Source organism: Xenopus tropicalis, chromosome 7 (genome assembly GCF_000004195.4).
Source record: "Xenopus tropicalis strain Nigerian chromosome 7, UCB_Xtro_10.0, whole genome shotgun sequence".
NCBI lineage: Eukaryota > Metazoa > Chordata > Amphibia > Anura > Pipidae > Xenopus > Xenopus tropicalis.
In genome coordinates this window covers 63,228,736-63,255,228 of record NC_030683.2, presented here as the reverse complement: position 1 = coordinate 63,255,228, position 26,493 = coordinate 63,228,736, and the positions used below count along the sequence as shown (strand labels likewise).

General features: G+C 41.2%; 1 protein-coding gene across 2 annotated transcripts; it reads right to left on the bottom strand.

The window, feature by feature from the left end:
* On the bottom strand, positions 1-25,859 carry tmem72 (transmembrane protein 72). 2 transcript variants are annotated; one of them, XM_031905595.1, is made up of 5 exons: positions 25,610-25,859; positions 12,552-12,618; positions 12,026-12,097; positions 2,369-2,508; positions 1-1,235 (listed from the first exon to the last, which is right to left on the bottom strand). In XM_031905595.1, the coding sequence occupies exons 1-5, from the start codon at positions 25,677-25,679 to the stop codon at positions 766-768; spliced, it is 819 nt and encodes a 272-aa protein (XP_031761455.1). In that variant the 5' UTR covers positions 25,680-25,859; the 3' UTR covers positions 1-765. The 2 variants fall into 2 exon arrangements, with proteins under 2 accessions (XP_031761455.1, XP_031761456.1); XM_031905596.1 differs by lacking the exons at positions 12,552-12,618; positions 25,610-25,859 and adding an exon at positions 2,640-2,731 and having other exon boundaries at positions 12,026-12,092.
* Positions 25,860-26,493: the final 634 nt, after the last annotated feature.

Sequence of the window (26,493 nt, the reverse complement as noted above, 5' to 3'; positions counted from 1 at the left end):
TATTGAAAAAAAATGTTCATCTTTTATTTTGCATTTTTTTCTTCTAAAATAGAAAGAATATAGGAGCACAAAATTTTGTATTCAATTGTTTCCATCTAATTACACCTTTGCATCATTCAGTGTTTGTTATAAGGCATTTTATTCAGTTCTGAAATCAGCAGTAAAATCAACGTAAGATTTTCTCTTGTCCCCTTCTTTAAAATGTTGATGTAATGGGGCTCATTTTTAAACACTCGGCAAATTTGCACACAGGCAGTAACCCATAGCAACCAATCAGTGATTTTTTTTTTTAGTCAGCTTCATGTTATACAATGAAAGCAAAGATCTGATTTGTTGCCATGTGTTATTGCCTAGGTGCAAATTTGACTAGTGTTTATAAATGAGCCCCAGAGTTTAACATTAACAATGCATATTCCATTCAACTAAAAAGTAGGTGGATGCTAGCAAAGAAGAGCAATTTGGTTGTAGTGGTTCTCCATGATAAGACTGTGGTGATCAAAATGCTATGCTAAAGGTTCTGAGAAATTCTGTTACTGTTGGATCACGAAGAGATAAACATAATTAAATAGACATACATTAAGAATAAGTATTGTATCCTGCAATATAAGAAAATAACAAAAACAATATCTCACAAAGACACTGGAATGTAACACAAAATGCTGTTCTTCAAAATATACAGGGAATATCTGGGCTGAATATTTGTTCATTTTATATTGCGGTTTGGCATTGCAGCCACTGTATATATTATCAACACATATCATGCCATTAGAAGAGGCCTGTAGTTACAGGCAAATTGTTAAGAAGCTGTTTAGGCTCTGTTGGTATAATAGGAGCTGTGTCTGATACAGTCTCCTCTTGCTCACTTTCTTGATCCTCCACCATCCCATTCTCAGCAGGGATAATATTGATCACATTTTCTTCAAAATGCACTTGTTTCTTTTTAGTGATATCAGTAGGATTGTGTAAGTGGCCTTTGTCAGAGTCTACTTTTTGGGGACACTGATGGTTCCGTTTAACTGTCAGTATACTTCTCATTTGTGTAAGAAGAGAGTCTTTTTTTGCTTTCAGGTTGCTATTAAATGTATAGGTTTGTTCTGTATCCCCAGCTCTGGTCATTTCAATGGCTGTTCTGGATGGGTCAGAATAACATTCTGCCTGAGTTATGAATTCCTTGTCAAACTTCTTCCTTTTGCTTAGAAGGAGATAGGCCATACCTGTTACAATAAGCATGGTGCCTGTGAGGGTGTACAACAGAAAGTGTAAGAACCTGCACAACTGTTTGGTAGAAACACATGCAAATTTTCTTAAATACATCTGTAAATTCTTAAAGTAACTGCAAAACAGAATGAGGATATGTTATGAATGTGGACAAACAAATTTCAGTATTTCACCACTTTTAAGGATAAAAAGAAATAGCCTCAATAGAACTACAGAAAGGAAAGAAAATGCATAATATTTAAAAGGGGCTGCTGCTACATATAAAAAGTCTGGTGCCCCATCTACTCATCTACAGCAGTGGTAAAAAGTAGGGATGCACCAAACCCACTTTTTTGGGTTCGGCCGAACCCACTCTGAATCTAATTAACATATGGTAATTAGGATCAGAAGGGGTTAAAAATCGCAAAAACACGTTTCACCTGACCATTTAACCCTTTCTGAATGCTAATTAGCATACGCTAATTTATGCTAATTATGGTTCAGATTCGGTTCGGCTGGGGTTCGAAAACCGAAACCTTCAAAAAAAGCCTGGATTCGGCTGAATCCCCAACCAAATCCGGGATTCGGTGCACCCCTAGTAAAAAGTGGCAGTGAGGGGACAGGATGTAAGATGGGAATAGACTGGAAATTATGATGATTTGGCAAAAACTAATTTAGGGGCAGCTTCATCAAAGTACGAGTTCGAATCCCGAAATGGGTAAAATTTAGGTTAGATACAATAATTTCTGATGATCGGAAATGTCACGAAAAAATCGTAATAGTCATGATAATATCATATTCGGGATCTGAAAGTCACAAAATTTTTGTATCCAAACGATCATAAACGGCGGGAAAACCTTTCTGACTTTGATCCTTCTGTGCATGTTTTTGGAAGTCTCCCATAGGACTCTGGAGCTCTGCAGCTCCAACCTGGCCAAAGGAAAGTCATGATAACGAAGTTTTAATGAATCTGAAACTTTTTTGCTCGTTGTGACAAATATGATTTTGTCGCATTAAAATTTGTCGCACAGTACGAAAAAGTTGCGCAAATTAATGAAAAAAACGCAGAAAATACACACAGTTCTATAAATTAGAAATCATATTATTTTTTTGTATTTGGAAACAATTGTACTTTGATAAATGTGCCCCTTAGTGTAAGAATTACACTTACCAGGAATAGTAACATGCCAAACCAAAACAGGGTGCAAAAAGCAAGCCACTGATAGCAGGCCATATCCCACAAATTTTTGAAATCCTCCCATGCGTCCTGTTTTGCCTAAGCATACATAGAGACGAGGCTCTGCCTGGCATCTAAAAGAGAGCAGAGGCAGTTTTATCATTTTTTCCACAAACATTTTCCAGAGTGCAGTTTCACTGCATATTATATTACTACTGTTATAAAATAAAGCAATAGGCACCCTCCAGTGATTGTACTCATTCACCTTGGCAGTGCTCCTGTTGCAAGAAAACTGCACCGGCCCGGCGTACTTGTGAGCGAGCGATCATCTTCCTCCCATCTTCTTTCTTCAGAATCCTGGGGCCAATGCATGCGTAGAAGATTGAAAAAGCCAACTTTTATTTATTAAGTTGGGCTTTTCACTCTATTGCACTTGTGCAAGCGGTGCAAAGACAGACAGAGGAAGAAAATCTCTCACTCGTAGGAACCCTGGGCCAGTGCTGTTTAAAAGGAGCACTGTTCTGGGGTATCAGTTAAGTGATTACAATCACTCGCCTACTTGCCTACACTGCACCAAAGTATATTTTTGTAAATAGAGTATATATCCTCTTTGACCATGGCTCTGTTGGAATCTAAATACTGGGATACATTTTTCTTCACATTTCTTTAGTAGTGATTTATGGGTTTAAACAATTAAGGGAATGAACCCTGAATCTTGTTTCAATTCAGAAAATTATTATTATTTTATTATTATTCCATATTTATAAAGGGTCAACAAATTCCAGCGCTATATAATAATATAATGAACAAACAGATTACATACAGAAATCGACTGATAATTGACCTGCTCAATAGAGTTCACAAATTAAAATATGATTGCAACTATATTCTGTTTGATTTTATGCTGCTTTAAGCTTTGAAAGTAAAGTTGCTGCTTTTTGAAAAACATAGAATAAACCCAGGTATTTAACCACAATGCAGGAACTAAAGTACTGAGATAAATATTGATTCATTTGGAAAGATGATACTTGTTCAACAGCAAGTTGCAGGGTTCCTGTCTTACAACTCAATGTGCTTGGTTTTATAAAACTAATTGTTACGGACTGTAGGGTAGAGGAGCACGTAAACTGCCAGGAATACCTTTTAAGTATAGCAGGAGAGCCCTACCAACTCCGGTGTTCACCGACGCCCTTTTGGGGCCCCGGGCTTTCTGCAGCCGAGCAGACAGGCATCCAACACACGGCCAAAGTATTCCCGTGAACGCAGTACAAAAAGGGTTCAGGCAAAGACGTAGCCAAGTCAGTCAAAAGTCGGTGGCAGGCAGCAGAGATTCAAGGGTCAAAATACAGGCAGAAATCAAAACCAGCAAGGCAAACAATAAAAGGCTTAAGCTAGGATCAGGAAACACAGAACCAGCTTGGGCAATCCAAAACAAAACAGAAAGCCCTTTTAAATTCAAATTTGGCGGCAAACATGACGTGCGATCACCAATTCCCAATAATCTGCAAAAACCACGCCAAAATGGGAGACAAACTGGACCCCTCAGTCAGATACAATGGAAGACGGGAAACCATGGAGATAGAAAATTTCTTTAACGAAGATAAAGAGCTGCAGACGGAAGCTTCCCAAGAGGAACGAAGTGGGCCATCTTGGAAAAACGATCCACGACCACCAGGATAGTGGTAAATTCTGCTGACTTTGGCAAATCGACAATAAAGTCCATAGAAATATCCGCCCAGGGTCAACTTGGAACAGGCAGCGTATGGAGGAGACCACAGGGGAGATACCGAGGAATCTTCTGCTGTGCACAAACAGAACATGCAGCAACATAATGGGAAACATCTTGGACAAGAGAAGGCCACCAGAAGTATCTTGAAATTAGATCAAGTGTCTTCTTAACCCCCGGATGGCCTGCAATCTTAGTGGAATGTCCCCACCCGAGGATCTGAGAGACCTTAGCCTGAGGGATGAAAGTCTTACCAGACGGGCACTTAGTCATATTTTCAGAAGCCGGCAGGACAAGGGACAAAGGAGCCACCACACATTCAGGAGGAATAATAGGACAAGGAGGAAATGGAGGAACTTCTTCTGAAGACAGGGATCTGGACAGTGCATCGGCCTTGATGTTCTTGGACCCAGGTCTATACAAAATAATGAAGTTGAACTTTGAAAAGAATAATACCCATCTAGCTTTTTGTGGGTTCAGTCTTTTAGCAGAAGAAATATATTCTAGGTTCTTATGGTCAGTAAGAATTGTAACAGGCTGAGAAGCACCTTCTAGGAGATAACGCCATTCCTCCATGGCCAACTTAATGGCCAATAGCTCATGATTGCTAATATCATAGTTTCTCTTGGCAGACGATAATTTTTCGTGAAAAAAAAGCACAGGGGTGAAGAGGACCGTGGAAATCTATTTGCTGGGATAAAATAGCTCCTACCCCAGTATCAGAGGCGTCAACCTCCAAGTTAAATGGACGAGAAGTGTCAGGAAGGATCAGGACCGGAGCAGAGGCAAAGGCTGATTTCAGAGATTTGAAGGCCAGTTGGGCCACAGGAGACCAGAGCAAATTACGAGTGAGAGCTGTGATGGGAGCTACAATCTGAGAAAAACCTTTAATAAATCTTCTGTAGATGTTGGCAAAGCCAAGAAAACGTTGTATGGCCCTAAGGCCTACTGGAGTAGGCCATTCAGACACTGCAGAGACTTTAACAGAATCCATCTCAGAGCCTGAGGAAGAGACAATATACCCAAGGAAGGAAATCTTAGACTTAGACTTATGGAACACTTTTCCAGCATAGCATAGAGATTATTCTCCCTGAGGCGTTGTAACACGAACTTTACTTGAAGAATATGTTCAGAGAGTGAAGAGGAGAACACTAGAATGTCGTCAAGGTATACCACAACACATGATTGCAACATATCACGAAAGATGTTGTTGATGAAGTCTTGGAAGACAGCAGGAGCGTTGCACAAACCAAAGGGCATGACTAAATACTCGTAGTGGCCATCACGGGTATTGAATGCAGTCTTCGACTCATCCCCCTGGCAGATGCGGATCAGGTTGTAAGCACCACAAAGATCAAGCTTTGTCAGGGCTGGCCTCTGGCGAGAGACCAGCAGGTAGGAGCCTTTGTATAGATAACCCCCAGAACTCCCTTAAAGGGCCAGACAGCCAAGTGAGATGAAAATAGGTAGTTTAATGAAAACAAAAATAAAAGTAAAGTACAAACCTGTGGTAAGGTAAGGTACAGAGTCCGGCAATAGGCAAATCCGTGAGCAGGCAGAGGTCAGTCCAGGCAGAGTTCAAGCAAATCCAATAATCAGGCAGAGGTCAGTCCAGGCAGAGTTCAAGCAAATCCAATAATCAGGCAGAGGTCAAATCGGGGAACCAAACAGAGATCAGGCAGGGCAAAGGCAGGAACAGGAATCAGAAGTGGCAAGACAAAGCTCAGCAGGAACGATGATGGAGCAACTGGGTGTTGCCCGAAGAGGGTTTATATAGGTGGGTAATTAGAAAAGCAGCCACACATGTGATAAACAATATATGTTGCGACATAAGCAAAACTGGTGGAAATGCATAAGGCACATAAGGGCGACTGATCCCAAGGAGCTCATGGAGCCTCCTGTGGCTCACTAAGCAAGTGCTCTTGCAGTCCAGCACCAAGTCCAGGGTTCGATTCCCTGCAGTTCCTGACATTACCCCCCCTTTAAAGATTGCCCTCCGGGCGATCTCCCAGTCAAACAACAACATTTTGAACAAATAACAATTATGCATTAGAATCAAGTCATAAAAGATGCTGCAAGGACTGGATATGCAAGTGAGTATACTGCAAGGCTCAAAACCTTCAGCAGAGGGTGAGCCATCAGAGACCGGACCATCAGCAGGGAGTGAGTCGCCAGGGTCTGGAACCAAAGCCAGAGGGACGTCAGGATCAGAAGCTGGAACAGGGGTGTCGCCAGAGTCAGGAGCTGAAGCCAGGACAGGAGTGCCGCCAGAGTCAGGAGCCGAAGCCAGGACAGGAGTGCCGCCAGATTCAGGAGCCAAAGCCAGGCCAGGAGTGCCGCCAGAGTCAGGAGCCAAAGCCAGGCCAGAGTCAGGAGCCAAAGCCAGGCCAGGAGTGCCGCCAGAGTCGGGAGCCAAAGCCAGGCCAGGAGTGCCGCCAGAGTCGGGAGCCAAAGCCAGGCCAGGAGTGCCGCCAGAGTCGGGAGCCAAAGCCAGGCCAGGAGTGCCGCCAGAGTCAGGAGCCAAAGCCAGGCCAGAGTCAGGAGCCAAAGCCAGGCCAGGAGTGCCGCCAGAGTCGGGAGCCAAAGCCAGGCCAGGAGTGCCGCCAGAGTCAGGATTTAGAAAAGAGAAATTGCCAGAATCGGAAGCCACAGCGGATGAGAAGCCAGGGTCACAAGCCACAGCGAAGGAGTAACCAGGGTCACAAGCCACAGCGGATGAATTACCACACAAAACACCCATTACAGGTGGGGAACCATCATAGACACCCATTACAGGTGGAGGACCATTATAGTCACCCACTACAGGTGGAAGAGAAAGGCCCAGGGAAGCATCAAGACCACCAAACACTGCAACAGAACTGGCAGAGTCTGGGACACCAGAACTACCAGATCCAGTAGCAGAGATGGCAGGTCCGGAAGCAGTTTTGTCCTCAGAGGTTGGTGGAAAAAGTATTGGCACCGAGGCAGGAGCAGGCACAACCGCTGGCACCGAGGCAGGAGCAGGCACAGAAGCTGGCACCGAGGCAGGAGCAGGCACAGAAGCCGAGGGATGCAGTTCAGGCACAGAAGCCGAGGGTTGCAGTTCAGGCACAGAAGCCGAGGGTTGCAGTTCAGGCACAGAAGCCGGGGGTTGCAGTTCAGGCACAGAAGCCGAGGGTTGCAGTTCAGGCACAGAAGCCGAGGGTTGCAGTTCAGGCACAGAAGCCGAGGGTTGCAGTTCAGGCACAGAAGCCAAGGGTTGCAGTTCAGGCACAGAAGCCGAGGGTTGCAGTTCAGGCACAGAAGCCGAGGGTTGCAGTTCAGGCACAGAAGCCGAGGGATGCAGTTCAGGCACAGAAGCTGAAGCAGGACAAGGCGGCTGTCTGGGTGCTGGAACTGGACAAGGCCGCTGTTGCTGGGGCACTGGCACAGAGGCTGGAGCAGGTGACTGAAGCACTGGCACAGGAGCCGGAGCAGGTGACTGAAGCGCTGGCACAGAGGCTGGAACAGGTGACTGAAGCGCTGGCACAGAGGCTGGAACAGGTGACTGAAGCGCTGGCACAGAGGCTGGAACAGGTGACTGAAGCGCTGGCACAGAGGCTGGAACAGGTGACTGAGGCGCTGGCACAGAGGCTGAAGCAGGTGACTGAGGCGCTGGCACAGAGGCTGAAGCAGGTGACTGAGGCACTGGCACAGAGGCTGAAGCAGGTGACTGAAGCACTGGCACAGAGGCAGGAACCGATGGCTGGGGAACTGGCACAGAGGCGGACTTCCGGAGGACTTTCCCAATCCGTGGGAAAGCTGGCAAAGGACCAAGCCGCCTGAGAGCAGGTACCAGGAAAATAGGCAAATGAGCAGGAACTGGATCAGGTGACTGAACTGCAGGCACAGTTGGCAACTGGAAAATTGACCGGCCCTTTGTAGTATATGCTGTGGGTATTTCATCCTCCGAATCCATTTCTTCCCACTCATCATCAAGTATATCTACACAGTCAGTCTCATCTTCACAACAGAATTGCTCTTCCTTACTCTGAGTACTCAAAGGAACAGCAGGCTGGGAGGTGCTTAGGGGCCCCACACATTGAGAATCCCTTATAACTGGAGGGGTACATTGAAAGTTAGTAACGGGTTTAACTGCAAAGGAGGAAAAAATGTCTGGAGGGATTGGCCATAAATCCCCTGTGAAGTTTGCTTTCAAAATATAAAGAAAAGTACAGGGATCCTCTAAAAAGTGAGCCTCTTCATCAATGCAATGTTCTGCCCATTCTTGAGCTTTGCCCGCCAAAAGAAACAAAATGATAAGACGGCTTTTCATATAATTAGGGGCTTGCTGGACAAAAGAAACAGTAGCGAACTTTTTGCATGTAAGCAGAAAATCTGAAAAAGTTCCTTCTTCCCCTTCATACTTCTTAACAGAAGGGAGCCACTGGGCAGAGAGTTGTAGTTCAACATGTGATACTGAGGGGTTACTAGCAGGCTCTTTGCTGTATGGCTCGATCATACTGTCAGGGCTGGCCTCTGGCAAGAGACCAGCAGGTAGGAGCCTTTGTATAGATAACCCCCAGAACTCCCTTAAAGGGCCAGACAGCCAAGTGAGATGAAAATAGGTAGTTTAATGAAAACAAAAATAAAAGTAAAGTACAAGCCTGTGGTAAGGTAAGGTACAGAGTCCGGCAATAGGCAAATCCGTGAGCAGGCAGAGGTCAGTCCAGGCAGAGTTCAAGCAAATCCAATAATCAGGCAGAGGTCAGTCCAGGCAGAGTTCAAGCAAATCCAATAATCAGGCAGAGGTCAAATCGGGGAACCAAACAGAGATCAGGCAGGGCAAAGGCAGGAACAGGAATCAGAAGACAAAGCTCAGCAGGAACGATCATGGAGCAACTGGGTGTTGCCCGAAGAGGGTTTATATAGGTGGGTGATAAACAATATATGTTGCGACATAAGCAAAACTGGTGGAAATGCATAAAGCACATAAGGGCGACTGATCCCAAGGAGCTCATGGAGCCTCCTGTGGCTCGCTAAGCAAGTGCACTTGCAGTCCAGCACCAAGTCCAGGGTTCGATTCCCTGCAGTTCCTGACATGCTTGGAAAAATCGTTAGCTTCTTTTAATCTGTCAAAAAGTTCTGGAAGTAAGGGGAGAGGATAGCGGTTTTGACTGTAATTTTATTAAGATCACGGTAGTCAATACAAGGTCTGAGACTCCCATCCTTCTTCTGGACAAAAAAAAACCTGGCACCAGCAGGAGAACTAGATTTCCTAATGAAGCCTCTGGAGAGATTTTCTTGGATGTATTCTTTCATGGCTTGAGTCTCAGGAACTGATAGTGGATAGGTTCTACCCCTCGGAGGCATAGTGCCTGGGATCAGTTCAACGAGACAATCATAAGGCCTATGCAGCGGGAGAGTTTCAGCATTCTTCTTCTCGAAGACATCATGGAAGTCGGCATAGCATCTAGACAAAGGAGGGGGTACTTGCGCAATTGAGAGACATGAAGTGGCATAACCCGAGCAGGCAAACACTTAGAATGACAGGAGGTACCCCAAGCAGTGAGGTCACCTGTGGTCCAATTGATGGTTGGATTGTGTTGTCTAAGCCATGGGAGACCGAGAATAAGTGGGGTAGCAGGACATTCGATGATTAAAAAAGAAATCTCCTCAGAGTGTAACCACCCCACCCGTAGTTATAGCAGCACAGTGAAGGAAGTTAACTAGAGTGTATGGGAGAGAAACAATTCTGCCTAGGAGAGACTCCCCACTCGGACCTAGGCGGGAGTGTTTCCCTGACGCTGAGGCTTTACAGGACAGGCCTTAAGTAGATGACCATTCTGACCACAATAGAAGCAAAGGCCTGCTGACTGCTGACACCTGTCCCCAGAAGAAAGGAACCGTAGAAAGTTGCATGGGCTCTTCTAGCTTCCTAGTTGCATGGGCTCTTCGGCTTGAAAACCCGGGGTTGAAGAGGATTCAGGAAGCAGCACCGAGGAAGCAGGTGACCTACTGACTCGTGATTTCTGGGACTGTCTCTCCATAATTCATAAGTCAATGCGAATAACAAGAGACACTAATTGCTCAAACTGTGTAGGCAAATCCCTTGTGGCAAGTTCATCCTTGATACCTTCATTCAGACCTTGCCAGACCTTGCTGCGACCAGGGCATCATTGTTCCAGGAGACTTCAGCCACCAAGGTACGGAAATCAATGGCATATTGTGCAGCAGACATAGTGCCCTGTGTTATCCTTAAAAGGCGGGTAGATCTCACGGAAGGTGGAAATGAAAGCTGAAGCGTTGTGAAATAAGGGATCATCTCGCTCCCAAAGTGGTGACGGTCCCAGGCCAAAGCTTTGCCATGGAGCAGTGCAATAATATATGCCACCTTCGACTTCTCAGAAGGGAACTTGAAAGGAGACAGTTCGAATTGAATGGAGCATTGGTTTAGAAAACAGCAACAAACCTTGGGATCCCCTGCATAGCGCATAGGAGCAGGAATCTTTGGCTCGGTGTACTGTACCACAGCAGGAGGAACAGAAACCTGAGGAGGTGGAGCAGAAGCACCTTGCTCCCCTTGGAGGGAATCCATCGAAGAGCTGAAGGGACTGGGAGAGATGAGCCTGTTGAGCCTGTTGAAACTCCAGGCGCTTGAGGAGTGCTTCCAAGACATTTTCCAAAGAACCAGTAGCGGCAGTGTGAGAGGGCTCCATGTTGGTCCAAGCTAACTGTTACGGACTGTAGGGTAGAGGAGCCTGTAAACTGCCAGGAATACCTTTTAAGTGCAGCAGCAGAGCCCTACCAACTCCGGTGTTCACCGACGCCCTTTTTGGGGACCCGGGCTTTCTACGGCGGAGCAGACAGGGATCCAACACATGGCCAAAGTATTCCGGTGAACGCAGTACAAAAAGGGGTCAGGCAAAAGTCGGTGGCAGGCAGCAGAGATTCAAGGGTCAAAATACTTGCTTGCAAGGGTACATGATTACTCTGTACAAGTACATTAGAGGGGGATTATAGGCAGATGGGGGATGTTCTTTTTTCCCATAAAAACAATCAATGCACCAGAGGTCACCCCTTTAGATGAGAGGAACGGAGCTTCCATTTGAAGCAGCGTAGGTGGTTTTTAACGGTGAGGGCAGTGAGGTTGTGGAATGCCCTTCCTAGAGATGTGGTAATGGCAGATTCTGTTAATGCCTTTAAGAGGGGCCTGGATGAGTTCTTGAACAATCAGAATATCCAAGGCTATTGTGATACTAATATCTACAGTTAGTATTAGTGGTTGTATATATAGTTTATGTATGTGAGTGTATAGATTGGTAGGTGTGGGTTGTGTGTGCTGGGTTTACTTGGATGGGTTGAACTTGATGGACTCTGGTCTTTTTTCAACCCTATGTAACTATGTAACTATGTAAAATAAAGGCAGAAGTCAAAACCAGCAAGGCAAACAATAAAAGGCTTAAGCTAGGATCAGGAAACACAGAACCAGCTTGGGCAATCCAAAGCAAAACAGAAAGCCCTTTGAAATTCAAATTTGGCACCAAATGTGACGTCAGCGCGATCGCTGACGTCACGCCGCAGCACAGCGCGTAATTGCGCATGCGCGCGGTCCCAGGAACAGTGCTGATCAACAGTTACTGGAAATGTTTCGTTGCAGTTATTGCTGCCAAGGGTGGCAGTCCAGTTACTAAATACAAAGGTTCACATACTCCTACACACAAATAAATTAACAAGTATTATGTTTTTGACACATTTGATTAAATGGGCTCTCATTATCTAGTTTCAGGACTTACATACATAGATCATGTTTTGTTTATGCTGAAAATTCAAAAGGGTTCACCAATATACTTAATGCAACCCCTTCAAAGGGTACAGATAAGTTTTCTTTTGGCTTTGCATCCTCTAGGTTTGCTCAGTTGTGGGAAATACAAAATACAGCACTGAGAAAGAAAGTTAAATGTTACCTGAAGCATGATGTGAGGAATATGTGTAAGAAAAAGGATCCCTCGCAGACAAACAGTATGCCTGAACAAAATCTATAACAGAAAAAACACATCGGTATCACTGAACAGTTATATAACTAATAATTTTATTAAAAATATATTTGGTCTGCTGTATTGACATTTTCCTTATGATTTTAAAACCCTGTAATTGCTAGTGGGTAATAGAATTAATTACTGTTATTTAAAACACATATCTGCATGCCTGGCTGATAAGGCACCCCTTACTGCTATCTTACCAAACTGTTTTTGACCACTGTCCCTGCTACCCCTGTAATCAATAGCTTTTATTTTTGTTCACCTCTTTCCTCCTCCCCACTGCCTTCTCCTTGTCAGTAAATACATATAAGAAAACAGTTATACGAAACTGCACACATTCCAATTCTTCTTTAATGATTATCATTAAATTGTATTCTTTTATTTCATTTCCAAGGAACAACAAAACAAATTCTTGTTTATCTTGTTTGGCTAACGCCAATGTATTACTCACAATAAATAATAGCCCAGACTGGGAAACTGTGCCTGTTGAAGAGTCTCGATTCCGACGCCAGTTAACACTACAGCATGAAAGGGAAAATAAATGCTGTGAAAAGTGTCACAGTTCTTAATTAACTCCAAAACATTTTGACAAAATACCTTCAAGAAGTTAGCATTCTAATGTTGTACCTAGCAATTTATATTGTATACTGTAGCTTCCAGACATTTATAGAATAAGCACTAAACCAGGTAAATTAAAGATGCATTTCTGGAACGGTTAACCAGTAATTAGTCTCAGGCAACAAACAGCAGGGGTCAGTGTAAGACTGTATAATATAGCTGGTACTGCATAACGTTTAAAATATTTAATGGAATACAGTGTGCAGGATGTCCGTTCATTCACCCTTGACCCCAGATCCGTAGTTCTTGCCATTAAATGCACATATGTTTGTAACTTTAAGTAAACAGGTTCAGGATTTGTAAGGTTAAGGGTGTTATGCTGTTTGAGGCAGATGAATGACGCTATAACGCTTTGATGGGTGCTGAAAAGCATTAATAAATTAATATATATTAATATAAAAAGTTGATAGAAAGTTAGTGTTGAAAATAGCAATAGCAATAGCAATGTGTCTAAATAGCAACATAGCTAAGCAAGTAATAAAAATGTCATGTAGGTTTCATATGAGCTGAAGTAGACTAGTAGTTTTTCCAAAATATAAGCAATGTGAATCAAACATATTAGAGATTTTGTAAGGAGCACCGGGAGACTGGTGTGCTCCTCTGGTACGGCGCGCATCACTCTTCAGCGTGTTCCGACGCACAATGGCAGGACATGCGCGTGCATGCGCAATAGGCTTTGTGTCTCCCGGTGCTGTCACTGTGGCGCCAAATTCAAACCTTAAAAGCGCGTCCTTGCTTATTTTTTTTGCCCAAGCTGGTCCTGACTTCCTGGTGCCTTGCTAAGCTTGTTATGTGTCCGATTCTCCGGTTTTGACTTCTCGCTTGACTTTTGGTTTACGATCCTTGCCGCCTGCCACTGACCTTTGCCTGACCTCGACTCTGATTTCGTCTTATCCCTTTTGTACCGCGTTTTGGAGAATAACCTTGGCTGTAAGTAGGATCCCTACCTCTCCACAGAAAGCCTGGGGCCCAAAAAGGGTGGCGGTGAACACCAAGGTCGGTAGGGCTCTCCTGCTCTACCTAAGGGGTTATTTCAGGCAGTTTCTGGGCTTCTAAGCATGCAGACTGTAATAGATTTCTTATTTCTGCAGTTTTTTTCTGCTCTGGTTTTTGTGAGTAATTTAAATCTGCATGTGAGTCTTTTTACAAAAACAAATGTAATATGCATATAGAAGGTATAATACCACCCACACCTCTTACAAACCCATGAAATGTGTAGTACTGTTATATAGCTATTTTACAAAAAAGTATATATATATATATATATATATATAAAGTATATACAAATTTCACGCAACATTGCTGTGGAACTACTGTAACTGGAGGGTTGAATGATTTCACAGGGAGTATACGAGGAATGGCTAAGAGTTTATATTGCTGTTTGTGCAAAGAGGACCACACTCTTTGTTGTACAAAACATACAAGTTAAATATGATAACTGGCCTAAATCAAAGTTGGACTGGCTGAAGTGAAATTTAAATGAAAACAAGGGAGCAAAGACAAAATTCAACTGGAATATATGACACTTTTCCCTGGCCTCACTTTTGAGTTAACTTTAAGTATGATGTATAAACTAACTAAATTCCAATACAATTTGCAGTTGATCTTAATGTTTTATTATTTATGTTTTATTTTTAATTTGGTTCAGCTATTCTCCAGTTTGGACTGGTTCAAATGACCATAGCAACCAGGCAATGGTTTGAATAAGAGACTGAAAGATGAATGGTAGAGGGCCTGAACAAAAAGATAAGAAAGAAAAAGTAACAATAACAATAAAATTGTATCCTCACAGAGCAATAGTTTTTAAATTTGGAAAAAGTCAGGAGAAGAAGGCACATAATTCAAGAACTATGCAAAATATTTAATGAAGACAAACTGAAAAGTTGCTTAGAAGTAGTCATTCTATTACATAATAAAAGTAAACTTAAAGGTTTAAAAAAACACCCCTTTAACTGCCTTGGTCTTTCATAGCTGTTGCCCACATATTACTTGGGAGCTAGAGCTAGCACCACAGAAAAAAAACTTGAGTAACTTCAGGCTAACTTATGGCTAAATTCCCATAGTGGGGCATGACAGACAAGGAAAGAAATACAATTAATATCTGTATTAACTGCTATATACTATAGAGACATGCACAATGATTATGGGCATTGTGCAAGCAATGATGTTTCCCCTGAGAATCTCTATTGGTACAATGTGTTACCAGTAATCAATCCTTGCTGGGCCTACATTAACAGGTGGTTTGTTTGAGGCAGATATAGTTATATATAAATGTGACGTTTGTTCTTAAAGGAGAAGGAAAGGCTAATAAAGGGTTCATCTCAAGCTGCAGGCATACCTTCAGTTCTCTCAATAGTGCCCTTAAGTCTCCCCATATTTCTCCCATTCAGATGATCACAAGCCTCATAGGAAAAAAAACGCTGAGCTGTGTAAAGAAAGTTCCCATAATGCTTCGCTTCTGCGCCGAGACCAAGACACGTGTACTGGGTAATAGTGACCATAATGTTATTTCATTTGATGTTTGGTGCAGGAAACAAATTTACACGGGGGCAACAAAGACAATGAATTTTAGGAAGGCAAATTTTAGCTCCTTAAGGGCAGCGCTTCAGGGCATAGATTGGGGCTTTATGTTTTCTGATAAAAATACAGAGCAGAAATGGTTGGCATTTAAAATGATATTAAATCATTACTGTTCTCAATTCATTCCATTAATAAGAAAAAGTAGAAGTGTTAAGAATCACCCTATGTGGCTTAACTCTGAGGTAAAGAAGTTAATAGGGAAAAAAAGGAAAGCTTTTAAGAAATATAAGTCAGAGGGGACAGTAGCTGCGTTTAATGAATATAAACACTATAACAAGTGTTGTAAAACAGCAATCCGGAACGCAAAGATAGAAAATGAGGAGCGCATCGCGGCCGAGGCCAAGACTAACCCCAAAAAGTTTTTTAAGTATATTAATAGTAAAAAGATGCAGGTTGAGGGTGTGGCCCCATTGAGTTATAATAACAATATGGTTACAGCGGATACAGAAAAGGCAGATGTGCTTAACCAGTTCTTTTCTTCTGTGTATACAGTAGAGGAGCCAGTGGGCCAAGTCCCACCCAATAGCTTCAATGTTGCCTCAGCTCCAACTATACAGTGGTTGGCACAGGATATGGTGCTTAAAGGGTTACACACGATAAATGTAAACAAGGCACCGGGGCCAGATGGAATACACCCTCGGGTACTGAGAGAGCTAGGGGCAGAATTGCAGTGGCCCTTGTTTCTGATATTCTCAGACTCGCTCTCATCAGGTATGGTACCTAGGGATTGGAAGAAGGCGAATGTCACTCCCATATTTAAAAAGGGAGTAAGATCTCAGCCTGGCAATTATAGGCCTGTAAGTTTGACATCCGTGGTGGGCAAGTTATTTGAAGGCTTGTTAAGGGATCACATTCAAAATTATGTAGTGGAGAATGGCATTATGAGCAGTAATCAGCATGGCTTTATGAAGGACAGGTCATGTCAGACCAATTTAATTGCTTTTTATGATGAGGTAAGTAAGAAGCTGGACAGTGGGGATTCAGTAGATATAATCTATTTGGATTTTGCCAAAGCATTTGATACCGTTCCCCACAAACGACTGCTTTCTAAGCTAAGGTCTATTGGTCTTAGTGAAGTCGTTTGCACATGGATAGAAAACTGGCTACAGGATCGGGTACAGAGGGTGGTTGTTAATGGCACATTCTCTACTTGGAGTAAGGTTCTCAGTGGGGTCCCTCAGGGTTCTGTACTGGGTCCACTTTTGTTTAATTTGTTCATAAATGACTTAGGGGAGGGTATTATGAGTAATGTATCAGTGTTTGCAGATGACACAAAACTCTGCAGACCAGTCAATTCTATCCAGGATGTGACATCCCTGCAGCAGGATCTTGACCAACTGGCAATCTGGGCAGCTAAGTGGCAGATGAGATTTAATGTGGATAAATGTAAGGTCATGCACCTGGGATGTAAAAATATACAAGCCCCGTATACCCTTAATGGGACTGCACTAGGCAAATCCATAATGGAGAAGGACCTTGGAGTCCTTGTAGATAATAAACTTGGCTGTAGCAAGCAATGCCAGGCAGCAGCTGCAAGGGCAAACAAGGTTTTGAGCTGTATTAAAAGGGGTATAGATTCACGGGAGGAGGGGGTTATTCTTCCCCTTTACAGAGCACTGGTAAGGCCCCATCTAGAATATGCTGTTCAGTTTTGGTCTCCAGTGCTCAAACGGGACATTATTGAGTTAGAGAGGGTCCAGAGAAGGGCAACTAAGCTGGTAAAGGGTATGGAAAGTTTCAGTTATGAAGAAAGACTGGCCAAGTTGGGTCTGTTTACACTGGAGAAGAGGCGCTTAAGAGGTGACATGATAACTATGTATAAATATATAAGGGGATCATATAATAACCTTTCTTATGTTTTATTTACCAGTAGGTCCTTCCAACGGACACGAGGGCACCCACTCCGTTTAGAAGAAGGGAGGTTCCATTTAAATATTCGGAAAGGATTTTTTACAGTGAGAGCTGTGAAGTTGTGGAATTCCCTCCCCGAATCAGTCGTACTGGCTGATACATTATATAGCTTTAAGAAGGGGCTGGATGGATTCTTAGCAAGTGAGGGAATACACGGTTATGGGTGATAGCTCTTAGTACAAGTTGATCCAGGGACTGGTCCGATTGCCATCTTGGAGTCAGGAAGGAATTTTTTCCCCTCTGAGGCAAATTAGAGAGGTTTCAGATGGGGTTTTTTGCCTTCCTCTGGATCAACTTGTAGTTAGGCAGGTTAGGTATAGGCATTATGGTTGAACTTGATGGACGTATGTCTTTTTTCAACCCAACTTACTATGTTACTATGTTACATGCTCAATTTGTAAGACTATGAGGAAGCTTCCTGCTGATTGGCTCAGATCCACATTCCTAAGGGGGGGAGTGAGTTCTTAGCATTCTTGAGGGAGGGGGGAGCAGGAGAGGCGAGAGAGAAGAGAGCTGTGTGTCTCTGGCACAGGAAAACAGAGAAAACACATTTTTTGACAGAGGACTCAGTGCAGCTTTTCTGTAAGTGCTTATGACTGTATTTACATAGACCTTTCTGATAAAGCTTACTTAGTTTTTACCTTTCCTTCTCCTTTAATTTATTTACTACATCAATATAGAGTGACTTCACATAGCTGTTTTTAAAGTAAGGAATTTTTCTTTTCTGGGGCAATGGGGGCAGTTAGGAATTATCTTAGCAAAAGTGTGTCTTTTTTTGGCATATTTTACTATGTAAAAAACCTTATTGTGAGCCATACAATAAAGGCAGATTTAATAAAGTTAAAAATTCTAAAATTTTTCAAATTTTCACTTTTTTTCAAATGCGAATAAATACGAAAACTTGAATCTTTGAAACTTGATAACTTAAAAGCGTGAAAAACAACCTAAACAGAGTGAACTTACATTCTACATGCTGTTAGAGTAATACTCATGCTTTTGAGACTGAAATTAGGCTCTCACTTAAAGGAGAACTATACCCTGGGCGCAAAAAGCACCCATAACAATCACTGCTATAAAACTCCCTCACCTCTCCCTTATCGCATTGTTTTAAAGTTTAATGACTGCCCCTATTGCTAACTGCTAGCTAATAATGCAGAGGAGCGCAGCGCCCTACCTGCCCAACATCTTCTTACTGACTGAAGATATTTGTGGTCTTCCCCGAAGTATCTTCAGTCGGAAACAAGATGTCGGCGAGGTATGCGGCTGCGCTTCTCTGCATTTTTAGTTACCAGTTAGAGATAGGGACAGACATTAAACTTAAAAACTATGTGATAAGGAAAAGTGAGGGGGGTCTAGGCAGTGCTAGTTATGGGTGCTTTTTGCACCCGGGGTGTATAGTTCTCCTCTTAAGGAACAAAGAAATCAACACAAATCTAAGTTTTTTGAAAATGGGTTAATGAACAGTATATTCTGTGTAATTTGAACATCCTTATTGTTGAACGAATAACTTCTCATGTTAATTTAGCTACCTCACACAGATCCAGCTGAGCAAACGTTTTTTCCCTGTAAGGTGCTGTAAGTATCCAACCTAACTATCAGCAGTATGATATAAATGATCAATTTTCTATTGTCAAGTTCAAATAAAGTTACATTCTACTTCCTGGTTTGTGCAAGCACCATTAAATCAAATTACCAGTCCACTGAGAAGGCCTCTGTGTAATGAGCTACTCCTTTTCTGAAATCCTAAAAGACTGTAGCTTGGGGAAGTTAGATGTTATAACTTTGCTAACTATGGAACGTAGCAATTGATCTTGCCAAGGACTACATTCAGCAGGAAGTGAGATTACATTTTTTACAGTGAGTGATGATCTAAAACATCATATACAGTGCATTACTAACATTTCTGTTAATGGATTAAATTAATCCTTATGCTTAGTTTAAATGCTGGAAAGTGTTTGAATTTCTTTTATTCTTTGGTACAGGAGGTTTAAGGTGTAAAGTATCTATGAATATGAGAAACATATGGCAAACTATTAAACTCCTCTGTATTAAATTGTCACTAACCAATTGGTGTCAGAGTGAGAAAGCTGTCAACGGAAGTGAGTTAAAGTGTAAAACTGTTTGCATGTGTTGGTGTCTCAGTGTGCGCCCTGAGGATGTTCATTTTGGGAGGCCTTGCATCTCACTTAGGTAACATTATAGAATGGCTACTTGTGTTTCCTTTTTAGACACTATATTTTATTTTAATTATAGCTACATTTCCTAGTAATGATGTAAAGGCAGGTTAAATGTTCATAGTATTTGTATGCATAATTGCCACTGCTAAACCTTATAAATAAAATCTTTTATATTGTAGAGCTATAAATTCAAGAAAGGGCTAATCCATCACCATCAAAACACTGCGAAATTATGTCTCATGATTAAAAGCACCTAAATTGGTGGTTTTCATTTGTAAATATTCTGCAAAATTATTGTTAATGCAATGTTAACAAGGACATGTTGGGTCAATGGACAGTAGAGAACAGCTGACCCACACCTGATCAGGACTGGCTGATACACATTAAACCTCCAACTACCTGCTACCTAATCCAAGCCACTCTTGGCTCACTTTTTCAAAAGGACAGGGATGTTTTATAACTGAACTTCCATGTATCTCAGGAACAGGCAGCACAGGGAGGAATACCATATTCAGTGGCACAAATATAGAAGGAACCGACTCCATTGCCTGCAGAAATAGGGGGGCCCATGCCCCTGAGGATACGCCACTGGCTGTATCTGTTTTTTTCTCTGCCAAATTAAATATGCCAACAGGAAAACACTACAAGTGTTATTAATCTGAGCCAGTAACACTTTCTAAGAATCTCTGAAATAAACCAAATATAAAAATACATATATACATATATCCAGTTATTTAGTATTCCCATATTATAGAAACCCTAGGGAAAATTAAAAAAAAACAAGAAACATCAGCATAATAACTCATCTGAATGTGCCTGAATTGATTTCACTGCAGTGCCTTTGAACAGCAATTAAACCACATGTTTCTTCAAGCAGGCAGAGTAGGTTTATGTGAGAGCTGAGTACCCCAGAGCAATATAATAATCTGGACATATAAGTTAGAAAAGAGTACAACCCCCTGCTGCAATTTATCACCCTCATAAACATGTAACTGATTTACTTTCACAGTCCTCAATGGGAGGATTGATTTCCATTTTAAACCATTTGCTGTGGGCCAAGCCATAGATTTACATAAAACATATCTGCTAATAAACCTTGGGATGCTCCACTTCCTCAGCAAAGAAACAAATTTAGCAGTCATATCAGTTTTACAGATGGTCTGTATCACTTGTATTTGAATAGATCTATGCATGACATATGTACTTTGTTACACTGAGACCCTATTCATATTCTGTAACAAAGTACATATGTGATGCATAGATCTATTCAAATACAAGTGATACAAACCATCTGTAAAACTGATATGACTGCTAAATGTTCAAATTTTGGAAAAAGAAGACCATTGGTTTGAACAAGGTGTAAAAGAGGCCCCTTCATGTTAAGGTGAAGAAACCATAGGTAGGGGCCTTCAACACCATCTGCTACCTACAATGCTGTTCTAACATCTGTACCACAGGGGTTTGAGAATTCTTCACACATCCATTCATGCAATTATCGCAAGTAAAACTTGTCTCTATGAGTTGAATGATACTTTGGTAATCCTATCAAAGTAACTTCACAGCATTCACACCTCTGGGAGTTTCAGGTGTCACCTCTCTAAAGACTTACAGTGTGCCATTGTGATTGGATTAGGAAGAGTCTCCCATACCAGTCAGTTGAACTGAAGAAGCTGCTCGGATGAGTAGTGAATCATCTTCAATGATTATATTAGAACTCACCAGGGCCAGAACTAGGGCTAGGCAGTAGAGGCACCTGCCTAAGGCAAAAATATGGGGGGGGGGGTGCCAGGCAGGTACCTCTTCTTTCACCTACCACTAGTTCTGGACCCTGCCGCCCTGTGTGCTTGCATCGTGCGCTCACTTGCGCGCGTTCACAGGGTGGCAGGGCAGGCCAAGCCAACCAGATTACCTAGGGCAACCGGCCAGCTTGGCCCAGCACTGGAACTCACCTCTCTATATATAAATATATAATTATTATTGTTATTCATAACATATTTCACTGTTAATGATTTACACTAGGCACTGGTCATAATCCTGTCTTAATACCCCCTCCTATTTTAATACATTGTAATTGTTTTTTTACTTTCTTGGAATCTGTTATCTCGTACTTTCCTGAAATGTTCTATCTAGTATATCTTCATGGAGTATACATATGATCATATCAGAATTATTGACCAGAATATTTTGTCTGAGCATTCCTGATGGCGTTTCTGAATGGGACTGAGGCTAGAGCAAACAGATGCAGTAAATTTTTAAATTATGTAAATATAATGTGTATGGAAAAAAATAAAACAACACCTAGAAAGCTTAATACAAATAAAATAGTATTATAATAAAAAAGGGCAAGTTTGTGATGACAGGATACTTTAACTCGATGCTTGGTAAGCATTCCTTAGCTTGTATGCAAGTTAGGGTTCTGGTAGGGGGTGGCATATAAACAAGAATAGAATGCAGGGTGTAAAGTACAAAAATGGCACATTTTTACACTTTGCTGCCTACCTTTAATGTCATTAATGACGCCTTAGATGATTTAATCTAAAGAATAGTGCAGCATTTTATTTGTTCTAAAGGAATAATGTCATGGCAAAACATTTTTTTTTTTCAAAAAGCACAAGTTAATACAGCTTCTTCAGAAAAATCCTTCATTGAAATCTGTTTTTCAGAAACATAAACAGATTTTTTTTATATTTCATTTTGAAATTTCACATGGGGCTAGCCATATTCTTCATTTCTCCGGGCGCTACAGCTAAGTGAATTGTGCTCTGATAAACTTAATTCACACTTTACTGATTAGCTGCAGGTTGGAGTGATATCACCCCCTCCCTTTCATCCCAAGCAGCCGATCAGCATAACAATGGGTAGGTAGCAAGACAGCAGCTCCCAGTAGATATCACAATAGCACTTAATAGTATAAAATCCAAGTCTGGCTCATGACACCTATAGTTACATGGGAGTAGGAGAAACAATAGGTTGTCTGAAAGTAGTTCTAATGTCTAGAGTCAGGCACAATGTACAGAGAAGGCTGCCTACACACCAATATTACAATTAAAAAAAATTTAAATGGTTGAGTAAATTATTGGTTATGTAACAGTGTAATTAAGGAATAAACAGTACACAAAAAACCATAACAGAATTCCTTTAAAGGAGAAGGAAATGTAAAAACTAAGTAAACTTTATCAGCCTTTATACAGCCATAAGCACTCACAAAAATGCTGCAGAGTCCTCTATCAAAAGATATAAAAAAAGATGTATTTTCTTCTTTTTTTTTGTACACATGTTCTTTGATATTAGACTTCTTGCTCCCAGAATAATCCTTCAGGGCATGCCAAGAATCTGCTCAGTTTGCTCCTCTCTCTGTCTCCCCCAAGCGGAGAGAGGAGAGAGGACACAATTGCAAACCAGAACTGACATCATCAGGGAGGGGGAAGTGAAAAAGAAGCAAATGAACCTTTGCCTGCTGACCAGCAACCCATACCAATACCTGCATGCTTGCCAGTAAGTGGGGGGTACCAAACCTGTTGTAGGACTCTTCCTCAGGTTCAGATATCTTAAATTATTACCATAAACATACACTTAATTGAACTATGACTGTGAGTATGGAAGGTAGCATAACTATTTGATTGTACTACTTAGCACAATGTATATATTTCAGCACATTTGCCATTGCTCAGAATCTGGAAAAATGGAACCTTCAGATGTTTTCAGCTGTTCAGGTGGGATAGACACTACACCAAATCCAGAAACCAAAAGATTTTATAGCATACGTGAAAGAGGGCATTTGCTTACATCTACAAATGTGTACAAAATTAAAATCAACCCTATTTCAAATATGTTTCATGTCTTTATAGTCCTGGACTTGGAATAGGGAGTATCCCACCTAAATGACTGAAAACATTTCAATTTTGCCCCAGATTCTAAGCAATTCCAAAAATGTGCAAATCCGGATATATCCAAGTTGCTAATATCTCCTGCTAAACCAACACACACCAAAGAATGTAATGCTGCTTTTGACCTTTTTTTGCTTTCAATAATGAATTTGCAGAGTTTGCATCACAGGATTAAGGGATCAACATGCTGCATTCTGCTTAAAGTGGTATAATTTATTTATGTAACCTATTAACTGCCTAAAATGATTAAAAATGTGTATGTATGCAGGAATAGTTGGACCCTAAGGTAGATTTTATGAGGATTCTTCAATGGTGTACTTATTGTGTCTGATATTACTTCTACAGTAGTTCAGCTTAAAGGAGCAGTAACATCATAAGTAAAACTACATTTCTTTTACATTTAACGTTAGTATTTGTTGATTCACTATTTTCTAAAAAAATGCTTATTTGTATCTTATTTTTTGTATTAACATGCTTTGTTGCTGTAATTAGGAGGGATGACAGGTCAAAGGCTGCATAGCAACTTATTTATATAAAATATAGTAGTGTTTGTGAAGAAATAACATTGTTTTAAAGGGGCTTTATGCTTTCACTCATTTTTCATTTAAGGCACATGTCAGCTTCTGCCTCCCAACATGTCAATAGTCATGCACAATTGTCAGTAACAGAGCTAGTTTTAAAGTAAAATGTAATAATTACAGAGACTCAAGGATACATCTATTAACGAAGTTTAGACGTTCACATATTACATTGTGGAAAACCAGACGGCTTGACCTTGATGGAGTCATTCAGTTACTAACATTTGCATTTGAAATGGTTACTTTACTGGCTTTTACCAAAACAATTAAAGGCCTGTTAATGTTTACAGTATCTGTCATCAGATAAGCAAAGACAAACCTATACCTGACCAGCAACATGACTTTAAAAAAAAAAAACCTAATGTGATTTGTTTATTTAGGCCCTAAAAATAAACTATTTATTTGTAACATATGTTCTACTTTATAAGGGGGAGGTTTATAGTCTATTGTTTTGCAGAGAACACCCCCTGTTTATCTTTCTGTGTAAGGCAAATGCCACATGGGACTGATTCTTGGCCTGGGTTTCAGATCATTTCCTGTGCCTGCACATGGACCTGGGTGCAGGCAGACCAAACAGACCTTGGCTCTGAAATACATACTTGCGAGTTTCAGGGCCAACATTCAGTCTGTGTGCCTGCACCTTGGCCGACACAATGTCTTTGGGTGCAGGGAAAGGCTAATGCCAGTGTAGGGGCTGATTTTGGGCTTGCTTTTATCTGCAGTATTTATGTTACTTCATGTATAGTACATGGGGCTACCCACTTAAGATAGGTTGACCACCAATGGCCAAGCAGTTATTAAACAGCATTAATACTCTTTTAAGTTTAAGCCCCCCATTGAGGTTCAGTCAGGGCCACCCTCAGCTCACAACAAATATAGGAAAAACATTAATGGATCAGACATTTAACTACTGTGCCAAGAATCTAGGACAGTAAGTTTTTACTATACATCTCATCCTAAATGACTTTCAAACTGCTCTTTCAGATATATCTAGGAGAGGAAATAGGCATGTTCTCTAAGTCTCTGTTAAAATTAAATATTTGCTGATGCTCCAGAACTGTGTGAGAAGAAGTGTGTGAGTGTGCTATTATCTTCCCCAAGCTTATCCCGCTAAGAGAGCTGCTGCTGTACCTCTGAACTTGATAAATTCATGTGTCACTGCTAGCCTATTCCCTCACTAATGAAGCTGGTTTAGTGACAGAACTTAACAGTGGAAGAATGCTTATTTTAATTTACCATGCAAAAGCAGTGTCTATCAGTTCTCTCAGTTCAGTGCCCATCTTTTACAAGAAACACTAAGCAAAACATTGGACACCTGTGGGACAGGTGGAACACAGGTTTTTGGTACCCCTGTTTCCTGCTGCAGGGCAGAATTGGTTGAAATACCCATGTGCCATAAAACAAAAAGTTAATATATATTTGTCTTTGTGTACATTGTTAGCGAGAGACTTCCCCACCTTTGCCGAATTCCCCTATCAAGTCAACAATTCATTTTGTTGATTAACATAATAATCTCTGTCTGTTCAGGGATACAAATATTATGTTTTACTAACATTTGTACAATACTATGACTTCCTTAAGGGTACATTTTGTCCTGTCTGGCTTTGGTAAAGGTAGTCTTCTTATTACACTGTATGTCTATGGGGGATCTAAGAAGAAAATGACAATATTTTTCACCTGCTTAGAATAATGAATTATGAATTAATTAATTTTTAATTTAAATAAAAAAAACTGATATTATATTAAAATCATGCTTACCTGCAGCTGTAGAGATTCCTAGGAACCTGCAGATGCCATCCAACACTGCCCAGCCCTTGCTGCACTGCATGGCAATCACCAGGACATTCAGCTGTCCATAAACCTCAGACACATCAAACCTGGGCTCAAAAAAATCATGGCTTGCTGGGATGTTTTGTAAACAAGATATCCAGAGGTAAGACTAAGCAGCAGGTTCTGTCCACTTACATCTGGTCTCTGCTGTTCTACACAGTACATTCCATGACTTCAACCCCCCTGTATGTTTTAGTTTGTGGCATTGTTTTGTTTAATAATTACCTTCACAAAGCTGCAGGGAGGTTTTCTTAAACCTTAAGGATTTAAATTGTTCAGGCATTAACACTTTAATTGTTTAGTTTTTATTGTGCTGCATTCAGATGAAGTACAAGCCTTGCATTTACATACACAGAGCTCTGTACCTTTGGGGATTTTATCCACTCGACAATAAGTACATGTAATTTTCAGGACTGATAAACACATATTGTGTTTTTACAAAATGTACAGTTAATACAATTTACTTTTTATTGCATTTAAATTATATAATGCAATGCAGAGCGAATGCTATAAAAAGTAGCCAAAAGCACAATACTGAAAAGAGAAACTTTTTAGGCTAATTTATTCAGCTAATTAAATTAATTTTCTCTTTTTAGTATTTCATTCTTAAAAATAATTTTTTATTCCTGCAGTCTGTGAAGCATATATCCTTCTTAGCACCGGATTCTTTTCTTTGTTTCTACAGTTAATATGCCTCAAATATATAATGCAAAGTAACTCTGAATTATAGCACAAAAGGGGATACTTACTTTAATATGTCTTTTCTAGTATTGTTTTTTTTATTAATGGCTTTTATCAGCCTTTAAAGAGAT

Bases quoted from the DNA above. Each gene is read 5' to 3' on its own strand.
- tmem72 (XM_031905595.1), bottom strand. From the start codon at position 25,679: ATGCAGTGCAGCAAGGGCTGGGCAGTGTTGGATGGCATCTGCAGGTTC. The intron at 12,098-12,551 runs GTGAGTAATACA...TTTCTGTTATAG, and splicing joins AGTCTGGGCTATTATTTATT to ATTTTGTTCAGGCATACTGT. The intron at 1,236-2,368 runs GTAAGTGTAATT...ACACCCTCACAG, and splicing joins TTGGCATGTTACTATTCCTG to GCACCATGCTTATTGTAACA.